This window comes from Mastacembelus armatus, chromosome 24 (assembly GCF_900324485.2).
Source record: "Mastacembelus armatus chromosome 24, fMasArm1.2, whole genome shotgun sequence".
Lineage (NCBI taxonomy): Eukaryota > Metazoa > Chordata > Actinopteri > Synbranchiformes > Mastacembelidae > Mastacembelus > Mastacembelus armatus.
In genome coordinates this window covers 1,097,706-1,113,176 of record NC_046656.1, presented here as the reverse complement: position 1 = coordinate 1,113,176, position 15,471 = coordinate 1,097,706, and the positions used below count along the sequence as shown (strand labels likewise).

General features: G+C 40.4%; 1 protein-coding gene across 2 annotated transcripts in view; it reads left to right on the top strand.

Annotated features, from left to right (window-relative positions):
* The first annotated feature begins 1,227 nt into the window (after positions 1-1,227).
* The window catches only part of cep85l (centrosomal protein 85L), a 50,704-nt gene continuing 36,460 nt past the window's right edge, over positions 1,228-15,471 (top strand). For both annotated transcript variants that reach the window (XM_026318550.1, XM_026318551.1), the window contains exon 1: positions 1,228-1,497. In XM_026318550.1, coding sequence (XP_026174335.1) covers positions 1,449-1,497 — 49 coding nt within the window. In that variant the 5' untranslated portion in view covers positions 1,228-1,448. The remainder of the gene's footprint in view (positions 1,498-15,471) is intronic.

Here is a 15,471-nt window from a genome sequence, read left to right as displayed (position 1 = left end):
TGAGGAAATATAGTCTCTGGGGCCTTTTTTTTACCACAGCAGCATAGTTGGGAGTCCACTTGAGGTCGTCACTGACATTGACACCTAGGAAACCTAACACTGGACACCCTCTCCACCTCCTCTTCCATGAACTTTGGTGGGTCGAACTCCTGTTCTCACCTGAAGTCTATTATGAGCTCCTTTGTTTTTCTGATATTCCGTGGCAGGTTGTTAACTTACTACTTGGACAGTTTGTGCACTTCATCTCTGTAAGCGATCTCATTGCCATTTGAGATGAGCCCCACCACTGTGGTGTCATCAGCAAATTTAATTATGGCATTAGTGGGGTAAGTAGGTGTGCAGTCAGAGGTGTAGAGGGCGTAGAGTAGGGGGCTCAGCACTCATCCCTGTAGTGCTCCTGTGCTGAGGGTTAGAGTTGGGGAGACAGTGAGGGCCCAGTCTCACTGTCTGAGCGGTCGGTGAGGAAGTCCTTTACCCACAGACATAGTTGCTTGCCGAGATCCAATTCATCATTGTTGTGACCAGCCTGCTCAGGAACATGTACAAATTGCTACTGCCTATCAGCTATGTGGATAAATGACAGTAAAATGTTGCCAGCCAACATCTTTTTATCCAGCACAAAAGTTAGTTTTTTGATAGGAAAAGTGAACTCAAGTCTCCTGAATGACAGCATTGTGCTGTTTGCCAAACTTTACCTATAGATGCTGATTGATTGTTACTGGATTTATAGTTAAAAGCAGAACGTCATTCATTCAAAAAGTATGTCAGCATATACACTCCTTATAAAAACACAAATATATAAACATATATAATAATATATAAACTCATATTATTTAAGTATGATTTAGGCTATCAATATTTTAAGATGTCGAGTTATTCTGGAAAACTTCTGATCAAGTCGAGTTCTTCAAGAGTGAAGTTTCTCTGCAGCCACTGAATCGTTTTTTGTTATTTTTTTGTATTCTCCAGTTCTTTCTAAGCTCTGTTTTGCTTTTTTGTAATTTTGTTATTACTATTGTGACCCAGAATTTTCTGTTTTTATAAGGCTTTAAGCATCAGCATCAGGCTTTAGGCATCAGCATCAGCATTCAGCTTTTTGTAGCCTTGAACCTCTTTTTATTAATGTATTTGTTCATTTTTTCTTTATATACTGTATTTTCGACTGACTGATTGAATGTGGATGCACGTTCACCGGAAGAAGGCTTTTATTTTGAAACCCGTTTTTTTTTCTTCCTGTGATACACCTACAATGTAACTGTGGTGTTGGCTTAGAATTCATGTCTTAGGATGACACCGCTGTCCGTTGCACAGTGTTTCTGAGATGGAAGACACTCCTCATAAGTCATTTTAACACAGCATCCATGTTTTCACATTTCGGGCCTCGTGTTTTGTCCTCGGATCGGACCGTTGTTTTTTCTGCTGGTCTGTAAAGCCCGACGTGAAGCAGAATGTGCTATAGAAGTGCTTTGGGACATGAATACAAATCTACTAAAACAGGTGAGAGTCTGTGATTATAAAATGACGCTTCAGATACGAGCTAACTTGGATAATCACGTTTTAACAGCCAAGAGCACCTAGCAGAGGCTAGTAACAAAAATATACCACATTTCACAAAGCAGCACGCAGGCTGCTATCAGAAACAGCTTATGAGAAGGAAGTGTGTCGTGGTGCATTGTCTGCTGTCTGTTTGTAAGTGATGGGGCCCAGTTTGCCATGTTGTCACAGCAGACTTAGTAAAAAAACTAAGATTACAGTCTGATCACCAAGGACTTGAGTCTTAGTAAGTCAATTCTCAGCCAGGGCTCAGTGTGCTTAAAATCAATAAAACAATTTAAAACGTATTTAAATAGCCAGTGTAGATATTGACTCCTATCAAATTGGTGTCTAATGTACAAACCATGTTACAATGTTATATTGTACAAAATTGTCATCATGCTTAGAACAAAATCAATGACAACTAACTAATTTTCTAAATTTGTAATTTCAGTTTCTCTGAATTAAGCTGTTGGAGAGCTTAATTGTGTATAAGGGTCAGCAGTGGTTTGCTGCTTCTCTGTTAGTATCTGTTTTCCTTTAATATCTTAACCTAAACCAGGGATCTGGTGCTATCATTGTTAAATTTATGTAGCAGTATGGAGAAGTATGCTGACTGGTTTCAGGCCAGTTTTCTTCAGTTAACCCTCTGGGGTCTGAGGGGGTTTTTGGGACAAATTTTGACATGTCCTGACATTTGTGCTTTTTTCAGTGTTTTTTAAACATATTAATGTCTAAAGTCTAATAACACTGTAATCAGCACAAAATTGGCTACAATAATATGTGAGCAGCAAGTTTATACATGATTGTGTTTTTGAGAAAAAAGTGTTTATGCATGGTTAGTGAAAAACTACAATTTTTCACTCACTGAAATAAGACCATAAAACACAAACAGAACATTGGTTCACAAGACTTTGGAGACCTGCATGTTGTAGGCTAAAGTGTTTACTTCAGAGTGCTGTGAATGTCATCTTGTTCACACATTCACAGTAAACAATACACTGATTTAAATTTTCTAAGACACTTTTTGTCCAGAAAGGCCATATGCAAGAGGGTGTGTCTGAGGATGAATAGTCATCTGATTTACCTGAGAACACAAAAGACGCACTGAACGACCAGACAAAGCCGCGCATAATGAGCCTTTCAGTCAATGTAGATGGGACGGATTAGTGCAGCACAATACAACACAATGAGGAGCCAAACGATACTCATTTGAGTTAAAATCAGTGTTTTTACTCTGAGGACAAGCTAAACTATTTGTCTCTGTGAGGAATGTAAGGAGCGCCGCTTCACGTGCGTAACGCGCCATCATCCAAACGCGCCGAAAAAGTGGGTAAATTCTATGATGAAGTTTGATATTTTGTGTCATTTCTCGTGGGTGTGCACATATTTACCTGGTTCACCTGAGATTATTTACATGTGAACAGTGGACAGTGTACAAGGCGGGACCGCATTACCTGTAATGAGGTGAGACAGGAAAAAACGGACTTCTCCTTACGTTCATACGGATTAAATAAAAAGTGATGATTTGTTTTTGACTTGAATTGTTTCACTCAAAAGAAAACATTTGAGGCTTTCTAGCCATATAATTCTTATTTTTATGAGGCAAGTATTCGCTGAGATTCTGGTTGTTTTATTTACGCGTCTGTGAAGAGAAATGGCAGAGACAGAAAAGTCCGAGAGCGCACCCTGTCGGCTTTCTTTATTTAAAAAAAGCACAACGTTTTGTTGTTATTATGATGGTATACCACTAACACTAGACCCTTTACAGATTTAAATGATATACTTCTTTTATCTGTACGATCAGAATTGATGGAGTAATTTAAGTTTGTTTCGGCCTTATCAGAAAAAGATGCGTCAAAACGCGCCGGCGCGTTCGTCGACCCCAGAGGGTTTTAAATACCAATAAAACTAATGATTTTTAGATTAACTAACTAAGGGATGGTTCAGGGTTACCTGAAGCCTGCCCTAACTATACGCTTTGTCAAAAAGGAAGATTTTAAGTTCAGCCTTAAAAGTACAGAGTGTCTGCCTCCTGAACCAAGACTGGAAGCTGGTTCCACATGAGAGGAGCGTGACAGCTAAAGGCTCTGCCTCCCATTCTAGTTTTGGAACCTCTGGGAACCACAAGTAGACCTGCACTCTGAGAGCGAAGTAGTCTATTGGGATAATACGGGACTATGAGGTCTTTAAGGTATGAAGGAGCTTGATCATGAAGGGATTTGTATATGAGAAGAAGGATTTTAAATTCTATTCTATATTTTACAGGGAGCCAATGAAGAGAAGCTAATATAGGGGAAATATGATCTCTCTTGCTAGTTCCTATCAGGACTCTGGCTGCAGTATTCTGGATTAACTGGAGGCTTTTTATAGAATTAATGATACCACATTATGGCAACATATTGTTAGTCTCATGCTTGTTTAGTAGGCAGAGGATAAGAAATTTCAGAGGTCTGTAGATACTGTAAGTGCCAACAAAACAGTAGACTACAGGAGAGTATAGCTTGTATTTTACTCAAGACTCAGTAATCAAAACATGCAAAATAATCTACCAGTAGAAGAACTTTATTGATTCCCCAAAAGAGAAGAGTGCTTGGTCGTAATTATACAAACCATAGCACTAAACACAAAATCCTTAAGACACAAATAACTTATATCAAAACATGTGGGATATAGTGGAAATCACTTTAGTGATTGATGTAGTTCTACACTCAGTCCATATAGTTACAAAAATTTTAAAAATCAATAAACATCACAATACTGTATATCCCATATCAGTCATTGAGAAATGTCACAACTATAGGCACAAAAGAATCTCTAAACCCTTCTGTGTAGCATCATGGCATGCTGAACTTTCATCGCTGAACATGGAATGACCTTCAAACTGCAGTATAGTCTGTGCTCTCCACCTCTTAGTGGTTCTTCACAGTAGGCCCAATAACTTTGGAATAATCTGCTAAAGAAATTAGTCACAAATATACATTTGTGAAATATAGTGGCCTACTAGTTACGAACCACATGAAAACCTTGATATTTTTATCTAATTTTCCTTAAAAGAGTGATTGAAAAAAAAAGTTTTTCTTTCCCTCACTATAATGCAAAATAATGGTTTAGTCTATTATACTACCGTAAGGTCAAAGTTTAACACCAAGCCTGTGTCTCTCCAACATGCCTATTGTCAAAAGTCAGGAACTCAGAAAATAAACCATGAAACATGTTGCACAAACTGTACCCTGTGGCACTGAAACTGATGAAAATTTTTAGACATGTTTTTCTGGTGTGGTAAAGAAAGTGAAAGTGACTTAACTGGCCAAGTATGGTGACCCATACTCGGGATTTGTGCTCTGCTTTTTAACCCAAACCCAAGTGCACACACACAGCAAGTGAACACACACACCCAGGGCAGTGGGCAGCCAATGCTGCGGTGCCCAGGGAGCAGTTGGGGGTCCAGTGCCTTGCTCAAGGGTCTCACCTCAGTCGTGGTATTGAAGGTGGACGGGGCGCTGGCTGTTCGCTACGTGCCACTGACAATTTCCCCGCCGGACCTGAGACTCAAACCTGCAATTTTCAGGTTACAAGTCCAACTCCCTATCCATTAGGATATGGTTAGTATAGTGACTTTCATTTGTTTATTTGCTCATTCAACAATAATGTCCATGTGAGGTGTATGGGTATGGGTGTATCTACAACAACAGTAGCCTGTAAACATTTAAATTTGAAAGAAAAGAAATGTGAAAAAAAGCAGTGTGTTATTATAGCAACAAATATATCATTTGTGATGTTTATGTGTAGGGATCTATGTTTGGTCTCACTAGGATTTTTTTCCCCAGGTATCTTGAAGTAAAGTATAATCCATCTGTTTGTTATCTGTTGACTACATGACTAAATTTTGATGGTGGGCCTACAGTTTTAGTTTGTGTGTGGAAGATGAGAACTATTTGACTTGTACAAGTGGAACATGTGCTGTGTGTGTTATGGCCAGTCAGCTACTTGCATGCAGTCTTGAGAAAGAGAGGGGGCCTTTGGAGATCATCTTGTCCTTGGTCTAAGCAAGACGCATGGTGGGCCTGCTCCACAGCATAGGATGATGGTTCTTGTAAACAGTGTTGATGTTCTCTAGGTCTCTCAAAACCAATGCAGGGCCATTGGCTAAAAAGTGTTGTTTTTTTTTTTCAGCATTCCAGTATAGCTCCTCTTAACTATTTAGCCCTTATCTAGTCAAAATGTAATTATAGATATCTAGAAAACTATTTTTCTAGTAGTTAACCCTCAGGGGTCTTTTTAAACAAAAAGTGTCTTAGAAAATTTAAATCAGTGTAATGTTTTCTGTGAATGAGTGAACAAGATGAATTTTACATCATTTTGAAGCAAACGCTCTAGGCTACGAGATGCAGTTCCTAAAAGTCTTGTGAACCAATGTTGTGTTTGTGTTTTATGGTCTTATTTCAGTGACTTAAAAATTGTAGTTTTTCACTAACCATGCATAAATGCTGTTTTCTCAAAAACACAATCATGTATAAACTTGCTGCTCACATATTATTGTAGCCCAGTTTGTGCTGATTACCCTGTTATCAGACTTTAGCCATTAATATGTTTAAAAGCAACTGAAAAAAGCACAAATGTCAGGACATGTCAAAACTTGTCCAGGGCCACAAAACACCCTCAGACCCCAGAGGGTTAAGTGTTTGTTGCCTGTGCCTGGTAAGTCCAGGCAAAATAGGATGGTACAGACCTCTAGGTGTCAACACTACATTTGACAAGGCTGAAATAATTTTCAGTACTGTCAAAATTGCCTACTATTACCTCTGGATGCCCTACCGGATAATCTTTTTTGGACTGCACAATAGGATAGAGACTTGTGAAATCAAAGTAGTGAACTTTTCCCCCTATTGTACAGTCTGTCACATGAAGGAGTTTCATAGCATTTGTCCTGCTGCCAAAAAGCTCATCCCTTGGATTCAACTGCTCAGGTTTCTTGTAATCAGCAAAAAAGATCTGAACAGCTGGATCTGTCTGTTTTAGCCGAGTCCAGCCATACTCCCACATCACAACCACAGTGAGCCCATAACGAATCCTGAGGGCCTCCACCTTTCCATTAAAGTGTTCATAAAGCCCTACATTATTTGCGCTGGACTCTGGATAGCACTTTATACACCTATGGTAGTACATGAGGATGACCCTTCTGCCCCTCATTATCACAAAAGGAGTGATGCGCTGGCGCACAAAGTATTCAAGTATGATATAGCTGTCAAAACCTGAAACATTATGAGCTATGAATGTGTACCCCTTATATCTGTTACGCGTGTAGCATGTGACAAATGCAGCCACGCACTTGACTCCGGTCAAACAAAATGGGTAGGGATCATTCATCTCCATGGCACATACAAAATTGGCCTCATGCTTGCCCAGCAGGGCCGGGCTCAATTTGTGGCAGTGGCAGCGAGTAGTGGCATCTGTAGTGGCTCTTCCGGGTGCCACTGCAGATGCTGGAAGTGCCACTACAGATGCCACTGGATTTCAAGAGGTGCCACGGCAGCTGTGACAGGATTCTTAACCAGTAGGTCGTGCTGTAGTAAAAATGTATAGCTATGCGGGGTTAGAGTTTGATGCTTAATATCCCCGCCACTCGGCGGGCAGGCAGGCAGGCAACAATATCTCTGCCACTCAGCGGGCAGGCAGGCAAAAACAATAACGCCACTCTGCGTAAAACAAAACCTTCTTCTCCAAACACAAATACAATTAAGTAACTAATAGTGCGACAAAGAAAGACAGGTGGTATATACAGTGGGTACGGAAAGTATTCAGACCCCTTTAAATTTTTCACTCTTTGTGTCATTGCAGCCATTTGCCAAAATCAAAAAAGTTCATTTTATTTCTCATTAATGTACACTCAGCACCCCATCTTGACAGAAAAAAACAGAAATGTAGAAATTTTTGCAAATTTATTAAAAAAGAAAAACTGAAATATCACATGGTCATAAGTATTCAGACCCTTTGCAGTGACACTCATATTTAACTCACATGCTGTCCATTTCTTCTGATCCTCCTTGAGATGGTTCTGCTCCTTCATTGGAGTCCAGCTGTGTTTAATTAAACTGATTGGACTTGATTAGGAAAGGCACACACCTGTCTATACAAGACCTTACAGCTCACAGTGCATGTCAGAGCAAATGAGAATCATGAGGTCGAAGGAACTGCCCAAGGAGCTCAGAGACAGAACTGTGGCAAGGCACAGATCTGGCCAAGGTTACAAAAGAATTTCTGCAGCACTCAAGGTTCCTAAGAGCACAGTGGCCTCCATAATCCTCAAATGGAAAAGGTTTGGGACGACCAGAACTCTTCCTAGACCTGGCCGTCCAGCCAAACTGAGCAATCGTGGGAGAAGAGCCTTGGTGAGAGAGGTAAAGAAGAACCCAAAGATCACTGTGGCTGAGCTCCAGAGATGCAGTAGGGAGATGGGAGAAAGTTCCACAAAGTCAACTATCACTGCAGCCCTCCACCAGTCGGGGCTTTATGGCAGAGTGGCCCGACGGAAGCCTCTCCTCAGTGTGAGACACATGAAAGCCCACATAGAGTTTGCCAAAAAACACATGAAGGACTCCCAGACTATGAGAAATAAGATTCTCTGGTCTGATGAGACCAAGATTGAACTTTTTGGCGTTAATTCTAAGCGGTATGTGTGGAGAAAACCAGGCACTGCTCATCACCTGCCCAATACAATCCCTACAGTGAAACATGGTGGTGGGAGCATCATGTTGTGGGGGTGTTTTTCAGCTGCAGGGACAGGACGACTGGTTGCAACTGAAGGAAAGATGAATGCGGCCAAGTACAGAGATATCCTGGAAGAAAACCTCTTCCAGAGTGCTCAGGACCTCAGACTGGGCCGAAGGTTCACCTTTCAACAGGACAATGACCCTAAGCACACAGCTAAAATAACAAAGGAGTGGCTTCGGAACAACTCTGTGACCGTTCTTGACTGGCCCAGCCAGAGCCCTGACCTAAACCCAATTGAGCATCTCTGGAGAGACCTGAAAATGGCTGTCCACCAACGTTCACCATCCAACCTGACAGAACTGGAGAGGATCTGCAAGGAAGAATGGCAGAGGATCCCCAAATCCAGGTATGGAAAACTTGTTGCATCATTCCCAAGAAGACTCATGGCTGTACTAGCTCAAAAGGGTGCTTCTACTCAATACTGAGCACAGGGTCTGAATACTTATGACCATGTGATATTTCAGTTTTTCTTTTTTAATAAATTTGCAAAAATTTCTACATTTCTGTTTTTTTCTGTCAAGATGGGGTGCTGAGTGTACATTAATGAGAAATAAAATGAACTTTTTTGATTTTGGCAAATGGCTGCAATGACACAAAGAGTGAAAAATTTAAAGGGGTCTGAATACTTTCCGTACCCACTGTATAGACTGTCCATGGCAAATAGTGCAGTGCTGAACTGCGTGTCAAGAGTGTCTCACCCATAGTTGATTAAACATTCTATAATTCTGCGGTAGGGGTATGTGTTAGAAGCCTGGGTAATTAGTCTATCCCCGAGCATCACATCCACCTGCGAAAATAATGTACAGCGACCTACTGGTTAAGAAGTAGGTTGTTTCCATCAGGATTCGTAATCTTTACGCATACGTACAAATGTTTTTCATTCCGATCTATATAGTCTTGTCCGCTGGCAGATATGTAGAATTCCAATGGACCGGTGTCTGTAAGGGCGGATACTAGAGGGATTTCAATAAACGTTGATTTCTCAATGGAGGTTTGGGTATACGGTACTGTAAACGGATCAAGCTCCGTGTTTACACACTCTGCGGACTGTTTGTGAATATGTCTTTAGAGCACTGCTACTGCTGGTGTAGTGACGCGGTGCTCTGCGTTCCTGGCCGGTCATTTTCTTTCTGGCTGTATTACAGCCTCTAACGGCCGTTTTACAGTGCTTCTTCTTCTTTGAGCTGCTCACAGCCAGGACCCTAGGAGGCCTCTTGAGCCCCCTGGCTGTGTAAACACTCCCCACTCCCCCTTCCTGTTTTCCATTCACAATTCTACGGCTAACATTGGACACCTTGCAACCCATGATATTTGTTGCTGCTGTTTTCAGATGAGGTTTTGCTATACTGAATACGTTTTTAAATAATGGAACAGCCATCCTGAATAGGCTACGAAACAAGCCTCCTAAGCCATCACCATATTGTGTACGTAAGCCACTAGACTCAGGTAGGTCCCCGTCTGACTGAGACTCATAGACTTAAAAGTCTCTCCCCGTTATCATGGTTGTAATACCATCATCTTTTCTGGCTAACTCAGAACCCCCACCTGACAGGTCTGAAATGTAATTTTACAATGACCTTGCCGTAGAGAAATGGGATATGCTCGTTCTGGTCGTTCTTTAATGCTACTTCAATATTATCTATAGCGCTTTTTGATAGAGATACGTAATGGACCTTGTCATAGCATAATGTGTGTATTTTTCCTCTGCTCTCGCCTGATATGTTAATACATAACCTTGGGGTGCAGGAATTGTACAAATTTTAATTCCTGTAGTTATTATATTTGGTATTATGTGTTTTTGTACATGTGCACTCACTTGCATGCGAGCCTTGATGTATAAATGGATAGGAGGAGTAATTGGAGGAGAATACACTTCACTTTATGTTAAATTACCAACTGAATCAACAAACTGAATTACAGTTTAATGATTGGGCCCCAGGAAACCCATGTAATGTCTTATGATTGATAAATGTGGTCACACTGTCAAAAGGGGGGAATGTGGTTGTTTTACACAGAATAAGTTATAAAGTGGAGTTTAGGTCTTACTTCTGCTTGGTTTCATAGTAGAATTGGAACAGGTGGTCAAAGGGTCACTTAAATGTGTTTGGCTAAAGAATGCATGGTATGGGGGTTTTAGTGTTTTACATGCCTGGAAATGACTGCCAACTGTTTAATGCTGTTAGATGCCTGAAGATTCCTGAAAAAACATTTGGGGTCTTTTCAAGATGGGTCCACCCCTTTCCCCAGCTATATAGTCCTGAATTTTGGGGGAAAAGACAGAGAACACTGTAGAAGTCTTCTCTCTGTGCTGCACGAATTAAAATGAGATGATTCATCACACTCGTGCTTGTTCTTGAGAATTAGCAACTCTCACAACCTAGAATAAAATTTCACGACAAGCTACATTATATGGAGAGACAGATATAAACATCTGTGCAATACAGAAAAAAGTGCTGTGATATCTTGGTTAGTTTGTTACAAGACAATGTAACTACACAACTGCACAGAACGGATGTCTACAATGGACATCTTTACAGTCAGTCAGCTGTTAAGAAATATATTACAAAGCATAAGGGCAGGATGTATTGTATATTCATTGATTTTTCTAAAGCATTTGACAGTGCTCAACACATTAGTCTGTATTACACACTTATCAAAATAGTACTGGTGAAAATATCTTTAGTGTCTTAAATTCCTTGTAGTCCATTTGCTCATAAAGATAGAACTAGTTACCATCAAGCCTTCTTTCTATTTGGCTGCACCATACCTCCCATACTGCATCTGATATAAGACTGTTGGAGGCAAACAGCTGTACTTGATTTTATGTTATATAAAGAAGTGTATTGTGTATTGGTTAAAATTGTTGGCTCATCACCATTATCCAAGAAAATGATACAATTCTCAAGATGGTGTTATGGATGGCTCCCTCTGCTACGTGCTCTCTAGTGTTTTGTTTTTATTTTGTTTTTTTGGTTTTCTGCAACCTATATTGGGTCGCATTTTATCAGAGAAGAACACCTATATATCAGATAACTCTAAACATTAATTATGTAGATGGTGGTTAGAAAAGGAGCTACTCTATTTACCACCAAGAGCAGACAACAGTGGGGGAAGCACACTGGGGCACTGGTGAATCTATTCAGCCATTACAACACTGAGCTGACCAGATTACTTGCATTAAATAAAAATAATAAAATAAAATATATAATATATAATAAATAAATAATAAAAGAATCTGAGTCTCCCTACCTATGAACTGCCCAAATATCGACAACATATCAGTTGTCCTACCAGAGCCAACTTCATCAGTCTGAGAAAAAGCTGGTATGGATCCTCCAATTTATCTTTCAGGTTGGTTTCACTCCACTCCTAGTCCCACAGGCTCCTTAGGTGAACTATGTAAATCAGGTGAGAGTCTGTAGACCTACACTCCTGAGTTGGTTTCACTTAACACCTGGTCTGAATAGGCTCGTTAGGGGAACAAAGGAGTGACCTCAGGTGAGGGTCGTTAGGATCTAATGGTAGACTCATGTGACCACTCTGATTCACCAGTTGCCTGCAGAGTGTGTCCTCCCTGGAAGACATTAGATGTGTCGCTTAATTTCCTGTGAACAGTCGAATAAAGGACATCTATCTCATAATTTACCTCATCCCAACCCATAGGCAGAAACTTTAACCTACAAAGCCTATGTAGAGATGAACTGAAGAGGCAAAGTCAGAGCTGCAGGCTCACTTTAGAAATTGGAATCTTTTCGGAGCTACAAATACAGACCTGGACGAACACAGTGACACTATGACATCATACAGATGATGTAGAGCTGTCTGCAGTGACATGCTGTGCATGTTCTACCACACTGTCATGGCAAGTACACTGTTCTATGCTGCTGTCTGTAGGAGGAGTGGCATTACAGACAGGAACGGTAGGTGCCTGGACAAACTGGTGAAAAAGGCCAGTTCTGTGCTAGGCAGGAGGCTGGACCCTCTAAGAACTGTGGTGGAGCAGCAGATGTGGAGGAAGCTGCTTGCTATAATGAACAATAATAAACACCCCCTCCACGGTATACTGACTAAACAGAGTAGCAGCTGCAGTGGGAGGCTCATCTCACTGTGCTGCAGAACTGAGAGGTTGAGGAGATCCTTTGTCCCTGCAGCCATTAGACTTTTTAACCTTAATTGTTGATATGTTATATGTTATTGACTGGGTGCCTTTATCTGTTTATTATATTTTATAGTGAAATTTCTATGTTAAAATAAATATAAGAACTGCTGGATAATCTGAATTCCCGCTATGGGGGATGAATAAAGTATCTATCTATCTACATTAGGTTTTTTGTACACCATGTACCTACAAAAACCTTTTGCACATACAACAACAAACCCTGGTTCACAGTAAAACTCAAACAGCTTTGTCATGCAAATGGAACACCATTTTAACATCAAATACATAGACAGGATTCACATTTAATATATGTGTAATGTATTTATGACTAGTTAAAATAAGACAAGGATCAAACAATACATTTTTATATACGCCAGGACAGCGAGGACAATGTAGTTTCTTGTCTCCTCAGCAGTCATCACATGAATTAAATGCAATGTTATGTTTTTCCTCTGTTTTTCATATGCAAGTATAATTGTCATTTATTATGATCGTTGAATTTTTAGTCTACACTTTGTTTCTGGATTTTCTGTTGTGTGCTGTTAAGTTATGAATGTTTATGTGACTTCAGTTAACATAGGACAAATTTGTGTATTAGCCTATAGCCTATGATTATTATTCCCTGGTGTTTTAATGTGGGTATTGCAATCATCAGTCCAAAAAACATCATTTTGTGACCAACATATATCAAAGATTATGTCATTTTGTACAGTGAAGACAATACACTGGCAGCTCAGTGGCCACATACATGTTAACTGGACTGGCACCTTAATTACAGCGGTAGCTATTTTAGTGTTATGTACAGACAAATGGAGTGGCATCAGAGCTGACATACAGACATATGGGCATTTCAAGAGCATTGGGTGCTGCTAACTATTGGCAAAATGCCTAAATGCAGTGGCACCTCTTAAAATGCCGTGGCACCTCTTAAAATGGCAGCAAGTTGCAGCTGCCACAAATCGAGCCTCTTTGTTTGCCATCACGGTATCTGGTTTCAAAGTCATACAGAATATAATTATCATGGGGCTCCTCACCTTCTTTAGGGGGCGTGGGCTGTATGAAACACTGGTGTACCTCGCCTCCTCTGAGTGCCCCACAGTGCTCACAGCGGGGTGCTGCACATTTGTATTTAGACGACTACTTACAGCTCTTGTAAATTTCACCACACTCCTCACAGTATTTCATAGTATCACAAGGTATCACACTGTGTTTTGGATCCGGTGATTTGTGTTTCTGGAAACAGTGTTGGGATTTACAGATTCGTTTACAGTCCTCACATTTAACAGTCGGGCCAGGGTGCTGTATGCACAGGTGTTTACAATTGTACAGAATGGGGGACTCATATGTGTTGTAACAGTACTCGCAGACATATGAGGTCCCGAAAAAACCTTTGTTTGTTATTAGATAATAATGTCACTGTCATGCAAGTGCAACCAAATGGTCTCAGGATGAGGGGCGATATGTATCTAGATGCAGACAGGCAGTTTTCTACCCCCACTATGATGAAAAATGATAATTTTTAATCCTAATTCTCTCTCGAATCTAGTGACGTCACTAAAAGCTGTGTGTGGTGGAGACCTACAGTGCTGTGTAGTTCTTTATCACTGAGTAAAATTTCAGCATCCCCCATAGAGGGTTTTTTGAGTGAATAACACACATGCTGAAATATAAATTATTGTCTGAGGCATCATTATTAGGGCTGTACAGATGCTTACCCTTTCTTGACAAAATTTCATCATAAGATACACAACCCAGCCAGCCGTGTACCACCGCCACCGCTCTACTGTGCTACGCTTACCACAAACTCAAGGTCGTCATCTGTCAGTGAGTCGTCGTTACTCTGGATTACCTGGACCACCTCATCCATAAAAACATCCACATCGTAGCCGTCATCATGCCTCAAAACAATGTTTATTATATCAACCAGCCTCTCCCTAATGAGCTCAGGTACCTGTTGGGTTGTTGTCAATGTCTATGTCACTAAAATTAATAGGCTGCCTTAGCTCCAGGGCATCATAGGTAGGACTGTCCACTGATGGACATGAGGCTGATGCAACCGATAGCGCCGCCTAGAAGGCGTAGTAAAATGATGTCATTTTCAAATTTGAACCACCCACAACTGCCCCCAACCAATGACAATTAGCTCAGTATAAAAAAGGAGGAGGAGAAATTAATGACATTTATTTTATTGGTTCATGATGTCACGTGGTCATGTGATCGGATACACCCACTTTTGACCCCCCTCCTTCCACCCACTCATAAAATAAACACTTATACTACTACTATTGACTCTGTTCATCTTTTTCATTTTTCTCAGTGAGTTGCTTGATTAATGGCTCTGTAGGCTTTTTAAGTGGGTTTGATTACTGCAATCTCAAAAAGTGGAACTGTACAAAGCCTGTTACTAAAGTTAAATTGACCAGGTCTGATAGAGATGTGTTGGTACATAAGGGGCAAGACAAGTTTGAACAGTCTTGTCTGGATGGAGTCTAGGAGACATGTTGATGGCTTAGCAAAAGCAATTTCGAAGGGAGAAAAGGCAGTCAAACGTAGCAGGACAATCCTGCTAACTGTATAAATTTATGGTGAAGATCAGTTCCTCTCTAAACAAAAAAGACAAAATGGCGACAGAGAAATTGTTCTTGCTCTCTGCATCTGCTGGACTTCTTTAATTGTGTTTTTGCACAATACAAAAATAAAATCAGTTCACAAACTGTTAATATGCTGCAAAAACTATACAATATACTACCTTGGTTCCAAAATAAAATATAACTCAGTACAGTACGGTACCTGTATGCACTTGCATTACACTAGCATAATATTATGGTCTAACAATTTGAATCAGCCATTGCTAACAAGCAAAAGTTTGTTGTTTCTTTTGTTTGTTTTTTACCTTTTACTAACTATTTAAAACATATCAACACAGGTTCAAGACATTACAATACCTTGAACCATCATACAATGGAGCTGGGGCTGATTAAATGAACATATACGTGGAGCCAACA